The sequence below is a fragment of the Schistocerca americana genome, chromosome 8, assembly GCF_021461395.2.
Source record: "Schistocerca americana isolate TAMUIC-IGC-003095 chromosome 8, iqSchAmer2.1, whole genome shotgun sequence".
Classification (NCBI taxonomy): domain Eukaryota; kingdom Metazoa; phylum Arthropoda; class Insecta; order Orthoptera; family Acrididae; genus Schistocerca; species Schistocerca americana.
Genome location: NC_060126.1, coordinates 170,799,071 through 170,816,406, shown reverse-complemented (window position 1 = coordinate 170,816,406; position 17,336 = coordinate 170,799,071). Strand labels below are relative to the sequence as shown.

Sequence of the window (17,336 nt, the reverse complement as noted above, 5' to 3'; positions counted from 1 at the left end):
CAGACATGACATGGGATTTGGGATGGGCATCACTAAAACTAAGGTGTTTTTCGATGCAGTGGGATCTTCTCATAAAATTTCCATCACCAGCTTTCTCCTCCGAGTGCAAAAATATTTTGTTAGTGCAGACCTACATAAGAAAAAATGATCATCGTAATAAAATAAGGCAAATCAGAGCTTACACGGAATGATATAGGTGTTTGTTTTCTCCCAAATGCCGTTCGAGAGTGGAATATGAGAGAATTATTGTTAATGTGATTTGCTGAACTTTCTACCTAGGCACTTAAATGTGATTTGCAGAGTATCCATGTAGCTGTAGACTTTGTGATAAGCAGGAGATGTTCTTCAGGTTTTCTGGGTGCAGGCAAAACTGAAGCTGTACAGATAAAGCTGTGATAATATTAGCCTTTGTTTCTCAGTGTATTTTGCAGCTTATTTTTTGCAGTTCAGATGCAACAAATTTGCTAAATATATCCTCAGGTAGTGTTACTGGAACTATACACAGTGCTCTTGTCATAAGGTAAAGTCCCTCAGGGTTCATCAAGCAGAGATTCTTTGTCTTGTTTCTACATCTACATCTACATCTATACTCCGCGAGCCACCTTACGGTGTGTGGCGGAGGGTACTTATTGTACCACTATCTGATCCCCCCTTCCCTGTTCCATTCACGAATTGTGCGTGGGAAGAACGACTGCTTGTAAGTCTCCGTATTTGCTCTAATTTCTCGGATCTTTTCGTTGTGATCATTACGCGAGATATATGTGGGCGGTAGTAATATGTTGCCCATCTCTTCCCGGAATGTGCTCTCTCGTAATTTCGATAATAAACCTCTCCGTATTGCGTAACGCCTTTCTTGAAGTGTCCGCCACTGGAGCTTGTTCAGCATCTCCGTAACGCTCTCGCGCTGACTAAATGTCCCCATGACGAATCGCGCTGCTTTTCGCTGGATCGTGTCTATCTCTTCTATTAATCCAACCTGGTAAGGGTCCCATACTGATGAGCAATACTCAAGAATCGGACGAACAAGCGTTTTGTAAGCTACTTCTTTCGTCGATGAGTCACATTTTCTTAGAATTCTTCCTATGAATCTCAACCTGGCGCCTGCTTTTCCCACTATTTGTTTTATGTGATCATTCCACTTCAGATCGCTCCGGATAGTAACTCCTAAGTATTTTACGGTCGTTACCGCTTCCAATGATTTACCACCTATGGCATAATCATACTGGAATGGATTTCTGCCCCTATGTATGCGCATTATATTACATTTATCTACGTTTAGGGAAAGCTGCCAGCTGTCGCACCATGCATTAATCCTCTGCAGGTCCTCCTGGAGTACGTACGAGTCTTCTGATGTTGCTACTTTCTTGTAGACAACCGTGTCATCTGCAAATAGCCTCACGGAGCTACCGATGTTGTCAACTAAGTCATTTATGTATATTGTAAACAATAAAGGTCCTATCACGCTTCCCTGCGGTACTCCCGAAATTACCTCTACATCTGCAGATTTTGAACCGTTAAGAATGACATGTTGTGTTCTTTCTTCTAGGAAATCCTGAATCCAATCACAAACCTGGTCCGATATTCCGTAAGCTCGTATTTTTTTCACTAAACGTAAGTGCGGAACCGTATCAAATGCCTTCCTGAAGTCCAGAAATACGGCATCAATCTGCTCGCCAGTGTCTACGGCACTGTGAATTTCTTGGGCAAATAGGGCGAGCTGAGTTTCACATGATCTCTGTTTGCGGAATCCATGTTGGTTATGATGAAGGAAATTTGTATTATCTAAGAACGTCATAATACGAGAACACAAAACATGTTCCATTATTCTACAACAGATTGACGTAAGCGAAATAGGCCTATAATTATTCGCATCTGATTTATGACCCTTCTTGAAAATGGGAACGACCTGCGCTTTCTTCCAGTCGCTAGGTACTTTACGTTCTTCCAGCGATCTACGATAAATTGCTGATAGAAAGGGGGCAAGTTCTTTAGCATAATCACTGTAGAATCTTAAGGGTATCTCGTCTGGTCCGGATGCTTTTCCGCTACTAAGTGATAGCAGTTGTTTTTCAATTCCGATATCGTTTATTTCAATATTTTCCATTTTGGCGTCCGTGCGACGGCTGAAGTCAGGGACCGTGTTACGATTTTCCGCAGTGAAACAGTTTCGGAACACTGAATTCAGTATTTCTGCCTTTCTTCGGTCGTCCTCTGTCTCGGTGCCATCCTCCTTTTGAGGATGTATCTGATAACAAAACATACTGTTCAGGCTTAACATACATGCTTATTTTTATCCTACTAAAACAATACTGTTTCACTTCCCAGACTGTAAGGATGAGCGGACAAACACAGCAGAAAATTTTAACGTACTGTGGCAGTTTCCCTATTGTTTGGGGACCTTAGATGGCAAACATGTCAAATTCATGAGTCTGCAGAACAACAGATCAATGTATTACAACTACAAGAGAATGAACAGCAATTTTATTGCTGATACATACAACAGATTTCTGTACACTGATATATGCTGTAATGGTAGAATTGGAGATACAGGTGTATTTAGGAGGAGGAACTTGGCACACGTTGTGAATAATGCTGAATGGCACTTTCCTCTAAGAAAAACAACATAAAACTACCTCATATCATAAATGGTGTGACACCTAATAGTAAACTTTCTGATCACACATTAAACTGGACTCAAACACGCATTTGGGTTGTTAGCAAATACATTCAGAGTTCTGTTAACAACAATAAATTTAGGAGAATGGTCGAGAAGGTAGTTTTAGCAACATGCATTATACATCATTTTTTTCTCAAAAACTCCATGCATTATTTCAATGTATTGGAGAGCTGTATCTGTAATTAACTAAGGGAATGTGAAGATACTATACTGCAAATAGATACAATGCTGGCAATGCAAAACATACATTCACAGCACACTGCAATCAAATTGGCAGCAGAAGCTAGCAAGATGTTATCTTTGTTTCCTATACTGTGATATGTAGTATATCTCATCTTCTCCAGTAGCACTTACAGAACTTTCTTCAACTGTTGTAACAAAAATACCTAATTTCATTAAATGAAAATAAATAGCAGTTTTCCACAGCAAATAATAGTGTATTCATAAATTTCATCTTGGATGTATATTACACACACTGCTCTTATCCGTCAAGCAGTGCCCAGAAAATGAAGTCCATTAAAAATCAAACTTTTGATGTGTAAACTGTCTCATCTTCACTGACAGTACAACTACTCTTTGAGGCCTCAGTGCCATGTTTTCATGGCATTAGTACGAATGCAGACTTTTTATTTTCTTTTTGATTTTCTGCCCTGTAGTCTGTGGCCTATATTCTTAATATGTAGCATATTTTATTTAATGCCATTTTCTGTTTGCCTCTGCTATGATAATCTTCACTAGAGATATCATAAAGATGCAGTTTCCATTAATATTGTTCTATTAAAATGCTCCTATATTCTTTGCACCACCACTTGTTGCATATTCTGCTTGTAATAATTTTGATGGCCTGATGTAGAAGCTGTAGGGTGCAAAGATGCAGACTCTCTTCTCAGCTTGAAAGCACATGGGTAAATGAAAGCTTTGAATTCAATCAGCAAAACCAGTGCAATATCAGAAGTGCTCTCAAGGATGGACACCTGCCTTTTGTTCCATGTAACACTAAGAAGCAGTGGCAGGAAAGAGTCTACTCAGTATGTGTAACTCTACAAACTCATGTACGTGTCAAGGAATGTATAAATGGAAAGTAGGGCACTGTCTGGAAAATTATGGAACCACCATCTAAGTCCCCTTGTTTGGAGCCATCATAAAATTGATCATTTAAAATACAAAGATGTGTGTGCTTATAGTGAAAATTTGTTATATTTATCTTGTTGTTGGGAAGTTAATTTAAAATTCATCCTGTCTCTCTGTATTTGTCAAAGTGACTGTTTGCTCCAACACACTCAGAGAACCTTGATATCTCCAATGCTGTTCTCTGCCGAAAGCTGTTTCAGTCGAATCCTTAATGGTTTTGTGGCTTCAGGGTGCTTCAAAAATATTTGCTCTGCTGAAGGCTGAAGTGTAATCTACCACTTTGGCCATAGTATACATACCAACAAATAATGATCACCAAACGTGCAATTAATTTTCATTGCTTGGTTTAGTAACTTTGGACACATATAAAGTGTGGAAATTTTGTACTATCTGTGCCTGGAACAGAGTGTGGATGGATGCAGCATTTCTGCAAGATGGCCAGCAGATTGGTCATGTTTTGCAGCACCTGCTGGTTTGGCAGTTACTCCATGCAGCTGTACCCTTGCTTTTGAGGCACGCTGTGCTAAATGGAATAGAGCACACTATGACAATGTACTATGTCATGGGAGAAAGAGAAGGAAGTCTGGTCTGAAGTCCGATGGAGAGTCGACTCTGAACTGTCTATTAATTTGTATTACTTGATGTAATAACCAAACCATAATGCCAAACAGTTACTGTATACAATTTTTAACATAGTATGAGCTGGAAGAATATGCGTATGTCTTGAAAGAGCGACTCCTTTCATTTGGTAGGTTATTAGAAGCATGATTCGTTTTCCAGAACAGGCCAAACTGTACGAGAAATGAAATCCTCCCAAAGGAAGAAAGGAGAGGGAAGATAAACTCCAGATAAGCAAGTCAGTAATTTCGGATTGTAAACATCAGCATCAGAATTAATACATGAAATCCACCTCCAAGCACCAATCCAATAAAGCAGGGAACATTCCAAGGGTGACTAATGATGGTAGACACTGGAGATTCTTTCACTGACTTTGCTTTAAAGGCATTTTATACGGTCAAATATTGTCATTGGATAGAAAATGATGAGCCACTAGTATCAACGCTGACACTAGGGACAGGATTTGTTCAATAAATCTGTGTTGGCAGTCTGATGCCCTCAGCACGTTCTGTGTGCACTATCTTTAGGTACCAAGGTTGGATTGAACCTTAAGTAACAGAGATATATTCTGGATGGGACAAGATGAATAAAAACTATAAAACTGTTGTAGGCTGGATCTGTCTGCACCAGATGTTATTCCACTGACACTTTACAAACTTACTTCGAGGTCCCACAAAACAAGGTATTCATGTGAGCCTTCAATCAAATATCAGACAAGGGAACCTAGATGACCGATTGAAATGGAGACTGGTGTGATTAAAACCCTCTTACGACTCACTAAAAATGTGGTGTCACTGCCAGACACCACACTTGCTAGGTGGTAGTTTTAAATCGGCCGCAGTCCATTAGTACATGTCGGACCTGCGTGTTGCCACTGTGTGATCGCAGACCGAGCGCCACCACAAGGCAGGTCTAGAGATACGGACTAGCACTCGCCCCAGTTGTACGGACGACGTAGCTAGCGATGCACACTGACGAAGCCTCGCTCATTTGCAGAGCAGATAGTTAGAATAGCCTTCAGCTAAGTCAATGGCTACGACCTAGCAAGGCGCCATTAGTAACATTGCATGTATCTATGGAGTCTCACTTATATCGTCAATAGCGATGTACCAAGGATGGATTAAAGTTAAGTATTCCAGAAGCTACGTACTTTTCTTTATAGCATTCATTACGTATCCTGTTACAGACCTATCTCTTGCCTGCGTGAACTAAACGCGTGCCTTTCGGCTACTTCCGTGGCGTGGCTGTCTTGCTACGCCACAACAGTTGGCGACGAGGATGGGATCCAACTGTTGTGGCGTAGCAAGACAGCCACGCCACGGAAGTAGCTGAAAGGCACGCGTTTAGTTCACGCAGGCAAGAGATAGGTCTGTAACAGGATACGTAATGAATGCTATAAAGAAAAGTACGTAGCTTCTGGAATACTTAACTTTAATCCATCCTTGGTACATCGCTATTGACGATATAAGTGAGACTCCATAGATACATGCAATGTTGATTGGCAACTCCATGTTGTCTTGTGCACTACGACCAGATAACAGGTATACTTGAAAAAAGAGACAGCATTGGTCATATATTTTTTACTATTGCAAAATCGATTTTCTGTCACTGAGTGACCATCTTCAGTGCTAGAAGTTAAAAAGATTTATCACATTACGATCAAAGAGTACAACATAGAAAATCACAATTACATCTGCATATGAACATAACACTTGTTAGAAACAAACCTATATTGTATAACTTAAATTGGGATGCACTGTTGTCACTAAGCTTACGGCAATTACATAGACTGAGGTCGCTGTTTACCTGCACTTGTTCAGCAGACCTCGGTATGACGGGGCTTGACACGCCCTCTATGTGACATGTGTCACGTGAAGACATAGTATTATGAATTATTAACACTAAATAACTCTTGTACTTTTATGAATGGTGTAGTAATTCAAATTTAAAATGTACGTGCAACACATAGCAGACGCAGAAGAATATCTAAAAAACAATACGCCAATGTTTTTTAGATATTCTTCTGCGTCTGCTATGTGTTGTACGTACATTTTAAATTTGAATTACTACACCATTCATAAAAGTACAAGAGTTATTTAGTGTTAATAATTCATAATACTATGTCTTCATGTGACACATGTCACATAGAGGGCGTGTCAAGCCCCGTCACACCGAGGTCTGCTGAACAAGTGCAGGTAAACAGCGACCTCAGTCTATGTGATTGCCGTAAGCTTAGTGACAACAGTGCATCCCAATTTAAGTTATACAATATAGGTTTGTTTCTAACAAGTGTTACGTTCATATGCAGATGTAATTGTGATTTTCTATGTTGTACTCTTTGATCGTATTGTGGAAAAATTTTTTAACTTCTAGCACTGAAGATGGTCACTCAGTGACAGAAAATCGATTTTGCAATAGTAAAAAATACATGCAATGTTACTAATGGCGCCTTGCTAGGTCGTAGCCATTGACTTAGCTGAAGGCTATTCTAACTATCTGCTCTGCAAATGAGCGAGGCTTCGTCAGTGTGCATCGCTAGCTACGTCGTCCGTACAACTGGGGCGAGTGCTAGTCCGTATCTCTAGACCTGCCTTGTGGTGGCGCTCGGTCTGCGATCACACAGTGGCGACATGCGGGTCCGACATGTACTAATGGACCGCGGCCGATTTAAAACTACCATCTAGCAAGTGTGGTGTCTGGCAGTGACACCACAAAAAACGCAATACATACTATTAAAATGAACACACATCATCTTACCTACTACTGAAAAAATCCATCTTTTGTGCGTAGTTCTCTAGCCTCTGAATTGTCAACTGTAATTGGCGAGTTGTTGATGCAAGATGAGGAGGAGCAGTAAACCATAAAATTGTCAACAAACAAATAAATTTTCAATGGACTCTTTACTATGTCATTTGTAGCAATGGCAAAGAGTGTGACTTTTTAAAGGCTCCCTTGATAGATGCCACTCTTCTATATAAAACTGCTTAAGAATGCCTCCTACACAGTAATGCAATGATTGCTCTGCAGGGAAAGAGTTCACGTTAGATTGGCCACTTTCACAGAAGACCCAGTTATGAAGCTAGTTATTAAAAGGAACTGGTAATACTTGTAGCATAAGTGATCTAGAAATTAAATGACAACCACCAGCTTAATTTATAGTTATTTGATTACTGTTCTGTAAAACATTGCACCAGGCACAATGTAACCCAGCTATGAACACTGTTTTGAGAGGAAACACTGTTTCAAAATGATAGTTGAAGATGTCAGAGAACTTTCCAACTTTTTGCTAGTGCCATGCATCTGAGAAACTTCCTCCCATCTTTCTCTTCATAAGTGATTGAATGTGTGTTCATTCTGTGCACTGCAGTCATGGTTCTTTTATGGGTTTGGCTTGGTAGTAAATAGCCTGAGATAGTTACCACTTGGGCTTCACTATCACTAAAATTTGTATTTGCACAATTTATAATACAGTTCGTGTTCACAAATGATTGGTCCAGAGTAGTGGCAGAAGTTATTGAGATTCTTGTTGAGATGGTTGTTGTTTGTTTTAAACTGAAAGTATCTGTTAGCTTGAGCAATATGCTTTTCTAGTGCTTGTTGTCAGAAAGTCAAGTTGCTCATCTATACAATACTTTTATTATAAAATTGATATATACAAGGAGTGACATAAATTATCATGGAGTAATTCTGCCTACGCTTTTTTTATGGTGGTACACAATATTACCGAAAAACCTTACACAGATAATACCACACCTGGAATGCTACTGGCTCAACAGCTTCCATATCCTCAACTCGTTCATTCTTCACTGCTATAAATTCAAATCCCTGAAAGCCAAATATTTATTAAATCCCAAATAAATAGGTAATATGATAATGCATGCTTAATTTGTTAAATTTTCCTACAAAACTTTTTTATATATATTTCCAAGAAAATGAATGCAAGTGTGTCATCAGTGATCGTGTAACAATTATTACAGAATTCAGGACTAAGAATGACAAGAATTAAAACATATTTGTGATAAATATTTATGTATGATAAGTATTTTTTTATCTTCCACTATAAGAAATCACATACAAGGAATCCACTGGTTGCCACATGTAATCATTAGTGAAATATATCCATTTATTTGTGCATCTTGAGGGTTCTTTTCATTATACCTTATGAAGACATGGAATATATTTGCTTATTTATAAGAACACAGTATGTTTTGGCTGTTATGAGACAGTGCACTCTCCCCTCTGAAATTTTGCTTGAAGTCAGAGTTTGACTTGTAGCATAGCCCAATATCTACATTAACATCGTATTTAGGCTAATTCATTATAAAATATAAAGTTACAAGGTAAACTCACAAAAAATGTATTTCACAATTGACAAATTTCTGATGTATATTTTGGCACATGTTATGTCCTTATATTATAATATAACTTACTAAAAATGCATATGAATGTGTTACTACAAATTGACAACTTACAGAAACATTATGAATTCATATTCAAGTTCAGTCTAAGTTTAAATCTCCCAACCCTGTCACACACAGATAATATTAGTTCTAATATCCTGAGTCTTATCCTGTACTACCCACATAAATAGCGAGCGGTCTACCCGATGGGAGGCCCTCATCACACGCCATTATTATTATTATAATACATACTTGTAAATTTTGTCTATGTGCATTCTGAGCTATTTATTTTTGTTGTGTTACGATGACAACTGCTATATCACTGTGAGATGATTCCTGGTTAAATAAATAAATAAATAAAAGCGTCTATCACTTGAAATGCATTCAATCTGTTTTAAAATTGCATCCTCGATGAACATGGGCTTTAGTTAAAATAATTACGGCTGTATAAACTGCTTATTTCCCTGACAGATTAAGGTGAAACTGCGAAATGAGATCAATTTTAGTTCTTCTTCATGTATATTTATATTTTGTGAACAACTGTAGTGTGGCAAAATGTGTAGTATACATATGTAATTAATCGCAAGCCTATTCCACCCACCAGTGGCATGCAGGAAACAACTTTATCTTTGGTTCCATAAGTGCTTACTTTCCGCTGATTCTATCCTTGTTCTCATAGAAAAATATGTATGTGGGAAGTCTTAATGATCTTTACCTTCTACCATGGCATTGGTATTATGCTTATGAACATTACTTCATAAAGGAATAAAAGTATTAGGGGTATGTTGCTTAGCCCTGCACTGCTATTGGTGGGTCTCACGGACCCTGACTTGTGTGAGTGATTCGTTTTCATTAGGTTCACAACATTGCACATAAGCAGCATTACTTGTAGCTTAGTACCTTACACAGCTGTGCTATTTGCTCGTCAAGTGATGGTGGAAATCCACTGTCTAGGAGTGCCAGTAGTGTGTTCGGGTCTGCCAGACCAACCATAGAAAGTAGGTAAGTACTTGTTGGGGCTATAGGACCCAGAGTAGCAATGATGGTATCGTTTGTCCCAACACAAATACGTTTGTAGCACACATTCAAATTGCTGAATCAGCCTATTTATTTCGGACAAGGACCATAATGGATGTAATAAGAGATCTGTGTAACGATGCACTGGAAAATGAAATTTTTAGTGACAAAGCAGGTGACGAAGGAGGAGACATGGACGTCGAACTAGATAGTGAACACGATACGGAAAGCAACAAAAGTGAGGATGACAGTGATAGATACCGCAACAATAAGAAATATTTTGTTCGTAAGGGCAAGTGTATTAAATGGATGAAAGACATGTCTACTACTCATATGAGAACGGGGTCACATAATAGTGTCTCCCATATTCCTGGTGTGAGCGGAATGGCAAAGAATAAAAGGACAGATGTAGAAATATGGTGGCTGTTTTTCATGGATGAAATAATGGAAGAAGTAGCGATACATACTAACCAACGTATTGAATCCGCTAAGTTGAGATACTCTATGGCTCAGACCTTCAGTCATGAGACAGATAAAGGTGAAATTGGAGCATTTCTTGGTCTGTCGTATTTGGGTGGAATCTACAAGGTTTGTAGGATTAATTTAGAAGAACTCTGGGACAGAGATGGAACAGGCTTGTAATTATTCTACTCTACAATGACCCTACAGACACTCAGGTTTCTGGCACAGTGTAGCTAATGAGGTCCGACGGGCAAAAAGAGGATAAAATGGCTCCTATATGAAATATATTGTTCACCAAAAACTGCACAGCACTCTATTCTCTTGGAGAATATGTCACTGTAGATGAAATGCTTGTCAAATTTTGAGGACGATGTAGTTTTCACAACAATGTACATTCCTTCCAAACCTGCCAAATATGGAATAAAAGTGTTCAATTTAGCTGATGCAAGAACAGCGTACATATCAAATTTGGAAGTTTATTTAGGTGAGCAGCCAGATGGACCATAAAAAGTGAGTAATTGTGCAGCTGATGTCTAAAGGTTGTGTAATCATATTCCCAAAACATCTTGGAACATAATTTTGGATAACTGGTTTACAAGCTATCAACTGGCTCTGTCGCTTCTGAAAGGCCATAAATTAACATTTTTGGGAACAGTGAGGAAGAACAAGACGGAAATTCCCCCAGAATTCGTGAACACATGAGGTAGAAATGCTTTTGCAAATATCTTTGATTTTCAGCACACGTGCACATCAGTTTATGTACCAAAGAAAAACAGGTGCCTACTTCTAATGAGTACTATGCACCATGACAACAAAAAGATGCAACAACTGGGGAAGAAATGAAGCCAGAGATGATAACTCTGCATAATGCTACTAAGGGTGGGGTCGAATTAGTAGATCAGATGTGTGCCACCTATGATGTAGCAAGAACAACTAGTTATTCTTATTCTTTTGCTTACTGAATGTAGCAGGCATGAATAACCTTGTCATCTTCAGAGCTAACAACCAGGGGGAGACTACGAGGAGAGACTTTCTGAAATCGCTTGGGTAGGCTCTTGTCGGAGGCCAATCGCTATACAGGGCCGGCAGTAAGCATATCAACCGGCCTCTCAAAAGATCTGTCAACAGGCTGGCGGGAGACGAACAGCAAGACGATGGAATTGTGAAACTGAGTATGGTGCCTAAGAGAGGACGGTGCTATGGGTGTGAAGATAGCAAAACGCAATATATTTGTTGCAAATGCTCTAAGTTTGTGCCTCTAAAAAAACACTCAAGTTTAATTTGTAAAGACTGCATGTAGTGGCCTGGTGTGGTAAAACGACATGTGGAAACAGTACGTTCGAAAGACATTGTGAAGACTCTCCGTTTACTTACAACGTTTCCGATTTCTACTCATCTGTTCATACGTGAGTTTGATTTTCGCAGCTTTCATTGTTCTACTTTGTGTGCTATGACACACGACAGTCACATTCTGTAACCATTTTTGTCCTGTACGGTATGTAAATGTTAGAATCGCTGTCTAATTTCCTTACGTAGTAATAAAGGACAACAATTTACTCGAATCCAAACCAAAACGTGTTTGTTTACTTCATCTAGGCAACATACGTGAATGTGAAGCCCTTTTGTGCTCCCTATCTTTATCAAATAAGACTGATACGCAGATCGGGTCTGTGAGACCCCTCGTAACAGCGGTGGTACAAACGAACACAGTCGCAACGCAGTGTTAAATGCTTGGTTACAGAAACAAGAGAATGCACGCTATCTACTATCTTTATTGCACATGTATGGGAAATACTGTTCCACATTACATTGATTACCGAAGATACAAATAATTACACGTATTTCAACCGCGTTCATGTACAACGAGAAGCTCCTCACCTCCATCTTCACTGAGTCAGTTACTTCCATTTCCTGCTACCCTTTCTCCCTCACTGACAGAATGTTTAGTGTAAACAAACTAGCACTGTTTGTCCCCGAGTCCATGGCAGGGAAGCTTTACATGTTTACAAATTATGACAGCTATAGCGACAGTCGGCACTAGCCTGCGCAAGGAAGTTTGAAGAATAATACGGAGATACCAGTGAGCTTACTGGGAAATACACGCACCCCCACACTCAACAATTTGTCTGCGCAAGTATTTGTGCAAATAACTGTACATGCAATGGATCGCCACAAATGTAGTACGTTCACACGCCAAAAGTTCCAATCTACTGCTCCCCCGCTATCTGTCCGTGTAGAAAAGTAATTGTTGTGGCAATGGATGACACTCTCGTACAGTAACATCGAAATTTATTTCATTTCTTAAGAAATTGAGGAACTTATATTACGGTCTGTATTTGCAATTTGTGTTGCAAAAAAACAAAAAGAAAACAAAATACCGGAAATAGAGAGACAAATCTCAACGGTCTACACAGTGGCTACATAAGCAAAGGCAGTTTTCGCAAATAAATTTAGTTCACGAGTAATGTAATTATTTAAGGACAATTCAGGAACGTGTAATCATCTTTTGACGCCCATAACCCCTAGTATAATATAGAAAAGGCTTGCCTAAGGAGAGCAGTTTTCCCAAATGAGCGGCTGACGGTGACGTTAAGATTCCAGACAACAGTAACTACAATAATCTATAATTTGCTACTATAATTTTGAAACAAGCGTTGAGTGAAATCATACCCCGCACACCTGCGCCATTTACGCTGTCCTGAAGCGTGATTTCATGAAGGCAAGTTAAGTACTGTACCTCAATTCTGACAAGTAATTGGTCGTATTTTTACAGTTATAGAAGCGTTTGAGAAACAGTATATTCTTAGAAGTTAGATAGGGACCGTTGCCAATGAGCTGTGGTTCAGTTTATTTCTAAGTCGATATTTTCAGTTCCCTGCCTGAAGTCTACCTGCAACTTTTACACCAGGATGTAAAATTCCAGGCTGAACTCTAGACAGGGATTCATTGCATATCCAGGAAATTACATTCTGAATTTTGTAAAGAGATTCGTAGTTGATCTGAAAAGTTTTACTTGTAGTATTGTGGAAGTGAATCACTCTTGTTATGAACCACATACTATATTACGAAGCAAAATCAGTGAATAATAGCTGTGTACCTGAAGGCTCTTTTATCAGATCTCCCAATATCAGCTTAACACAATATTCTGACTGCACTCTTCATTAGCACAAGTGGGGTCTACTTTCGTTTGTTACTCTGTCCAAACTCACATTATATTTTGGCATAGAACAGTACTAAAATGAGACAGTACTGAGTGAAAGTAAGCTAGAAATATTTCAGCACCAGATCAAATAGATTTGGTTACTTTGCGATAAACAGTACGCAACGAATTGCTTTTATTGCATACTGTTTCCCTGTTTGCCGTAGAGTTAACCGCTCGTAATTTCTCCGTGAAAGAATTATAGGCTGATGCTTTCTTATCCCTATGACTGTAGTCCGTCAGATTTGTATTTCCTGTCTACATGTACAACTTGTCTGCGCAGATGTGGTCCGCCGGCTTAGCTGGGTGATAACGTGCTCGCCTCCCATGCAAGTGGGCCTGGGTTTGATTCCTGGTGGGATTGGAGATTTTCTCCCCTCGGGGACTGGGTCTTGTGTTGTCCTCATCATCATTTCATCCTCATCACCGGCGGGCAAGTCGCCCAACTTGGCGTCGACAGAAATAACACTTGCACCTGGCGGCCGATTTGTGATTTGACTACACGTTTGAGCATCTTCGCTCAAACCTTCACCGTCCAGTTTTGCGCACATCTAATATCTGTGCAGATCTCCTGTTTACAGACAACAACCTATCTACGCGGATGTGATGCGCGCAGACATTTGTGCACCCAGATTGTTACCTGTGGACAGGACTTCGCCATTGTGAAGCCAGCGATTTATCCACTCTGCCATATGTTGCCGGCCAAAACACGGTGAATAGCATGTGTGTATTATAGTATTATTCATCGAAATACAAACGTATATTGAGGAAAATATGTTACTCTTGGTACCTGCGAACGCCATGATGTGCATTGTCATAATATAACAGATCTCGTCACTCGAATGCACAGATATCGGACGACTTTCGGTGAAATTCAAATTAGCCTTTCTTCTTCAGTCATATCTGCCGACATGACACGAAACGGATAAGTTTAGTCAAAGAAGGAGTTTTTGGCATTCTGCGGATGAAAAATTTAATCGGAATATAGTTCAGAATCTATGGACTGAAATTGAAGGTTTATTGGAAATCTCAAATAAGAAAAATCTTTATCAGAATTTTAGGCGTAAATTATGACCTGTAAAAATAATTATCATAAATGAGAAGGATGCAGTACCTTATACTTAAAGTAACTGTAGTACATTTTTTTGGATTGTGGAAGGTGGACATTATCTCTCTACAAATTTTTATTGCTGCTTGCTGGCGCTTGTAAGTCATTAGGGTGATGATTCTGTTACTTGAAGTGGTTTGCAGATGTACTGTATGTGTTTCCACTTTTCAGTGCTTTTGGTGTCCAGAATATTTATGTTTCATGTACATGGTTTGCAGATGTACTGTATGTGTTTCCACTTTTCAGTGCTTTTGGTGTCCAGAATATTTATGTTTCATGTACATGGTTTGCAGATGTACTGTATGTGTTTCCACTTTTCAGTGCTTTTGGTGTCCAGAACATTTATGTTTCATATACACCATATGCTGAGTGTTGAGCATTGATTGACAGATGTCTGCAAAACTTCAAATAAATTCACCAAAACAGTGTGTTCGTAATCTTACTTTTCGAGCTATCTATTAATCATCTCAAAAACATAAAGCTGAAGATCCATATGTGAAATACTTTCAGATAATGGAAGCCTATTTCAGGTACTTGTAGAGGTGTGATTCGAGCTGTAACAAAAAATCCGATAATCACATTAAAGACATAGCTCTGGTTGACATTTCGATATTTGATATTTGGCAGTTACACCTTTCCTATATTTAGGCCTGTTTCACATTCTTACAAAATAAAATTTCAAGGTTTTTGTGTGATACGTGTAGCGGGACTTTGAATTTCGCCGCGCTAGACTCATTTCCTCAGATAAAAATATCCCGTCGCTGCGGTATGAGCGCTCGACGGAAGAGAAAATACTAAAATTGTTAACTCTTTTTTGTTTTTTATTCCGTTTCATTTGTCTCTTGTTAGCCGAAGCTTAAGGCAGGCGTGATCTGATGCTGACATAAAAACTTAATGGCTAATCTTGATCTGATTGTAATGTGTAGACATTGTGGAAGTTGTTAAGAAATTCGGAGGATGGAAGTAGCAAAGTAAATTAAATTGCATACAGTATCAAGATGATTTTAATTGGTATAAATTAGTGATTCCTGGACTATTGCAAGATTTTTGAGCAGATTTTTCACGCAGAAATGAAGGAGATTTTTGAAGACCTGGACGCCGCCCGAAAGAAGACAAGTTAACCTGGTAAAGGATAATCTCTCATCTACGCCACTTCCCCCTGTCAGTTACATTTTGTTATTCTCTGTTTCTTTTCAGTAAGTTTTGTACTGGAAATTGGTTTAACTTTTGCTCAAAAACGCCACAAGGACCACCCCAACTATAGCTTTTCTGTGATATGAAGTCCGATTTGCATTTCATTCTTTCCTTTTTTCACGGTCATTTACGATTTTAAAACCCCCTTTTTATTCACAATTTCTTCCCACATTTTTCAACCTTTTTTTTCTTTTTCTTTTCTTCTCTCTTTTCTTTTTTATTAAACACTACAACTGGCTCCCACGACAGGACGAATTTCTCGGATGTGTCGTTTTTGAGCAAATTTGAAACTTTAATTTGTATTTTTTCCCAACAGAGAATATCAAAAAATCCTGAACTTTAAAGGGTAACTAAAACACCAACTTTATTGTACCTGAGCAAATGATACCACAATATTGTAAAGAATTGTTGTAACTAATTCAATCTGTTTTCTTTTCATGGCATATATTGATGCAAAACTGTTATTTTGAGACCTTTTGGTGATTATCCGATGGAGATGTATTAAGAAAATCCATATTTTGACGAATACGATTTACGCAGAAGTGATTGACCAGCCCCTGCAGGGCAGAAAATTTAATGGTGAGTCACACAATTATGTTTCATTCAAGCATTCAATAGCCAACTGCAGAATCCATTTTTCCCTTTCCACACATCCTGTAGTTTTCTTCTAGATTTTTCCAAAATTATCTATCTCTATTGTAGTTTATGGTAATTATAGTATTGTTGTAGCTGCATATGAAGATCGTGAATTTGACCGCCAAACAGTCATTTGTTACGAAAAATTTTGTCCGCCCTACTGCATCTTTCTCAACCATTGTTTGCAATAGAGCAATCATTTACATTGACGAGAAAATATTTCAACCTAAATTTGAGTCAAATCTTTATTAATCAGACTCATATTATTCCCTTTCGACTTACGATTATACATCCTATTACAATGGAATGTGATAAGGTAGAGATAGTTTCGGCAGATGAGTTAAGTGAAGTAGATTCATCTTTCAACCAACAAGAAAGTCCGCGTTTCACTCCATGGACGAGTTCACAGATCAATGCAATGATTTTGCCTCAAACTTGCAACATTTGTGATAATACACAGATGGCGACTTTAAATGACGAAATGTGGAATGGACGCGAGACTAGACCGTCAGCGCCATTGTTAACATCAATGTCAGAACCGAATATGAGACAAATTCAGGAATGTGACACAAATCGGACAGAGGAAACTGACAAACTGGACCGACTATTAGAGTTATTTGCAGACATGAAACGAGACGTTAGTCAGAAAATTGACATATTAAACCATACTATGACCGAAAATTTTGAATGGACGACAAAACAGATGACAGAATTAAATAACGCCACTCAACAGCTCAGCCAGCGATTTGAGACATTGGCCGATCGAGTCACTAAACAGGAAGAAACTTTGGTTACATTCACACACGAAACAAAAAACAATATCACCCGATGTGAGAATCAGTTAACTCAAATAGTTAATGTGCAGCAAGAAGTGAACACTCGTGTGGAAGAGTT

At 38.8% G+C, this 17,336-nt stretch overlaps 1 protein-coding gene across 2 annotated transcripts in view; it reads right to left on the bottom strand.

Annotated features, from left to right (window-relative positions):
- LOC124545443 (zinc finger protein 726-like) overlaps positions 1-12,354 on the bottom strand; it is a 167,109-nt gene extending 154,755 nt beyond the window's left edge. The window contains exons 1-2 of one of the 2 annotated variants that reach the window (XM_047124365.1): positions 12,184-12,354; positions 8,180-8,251 (exon numbers count right to left, since the gene is read on the bottom strand). In XM_047124365.1, coding sequence (XP_046980321.1) covers positions 8,180-8,251; positions 12,184-12,213 — 102 coding nt within the window. In that variant the 5' untranslated portion in view covers positions 12,214-12,354. Of the gene's footprint in view, positions 1-8,179; positions 8,252-12,183 lie in introns of those variants that run through there. The other variant, XM_047124366.1, reaches the window with a different exon arrangement.
- Between the last annotated feature and the right edge of the window lie 4,982 nt (positions 12,355-17,336).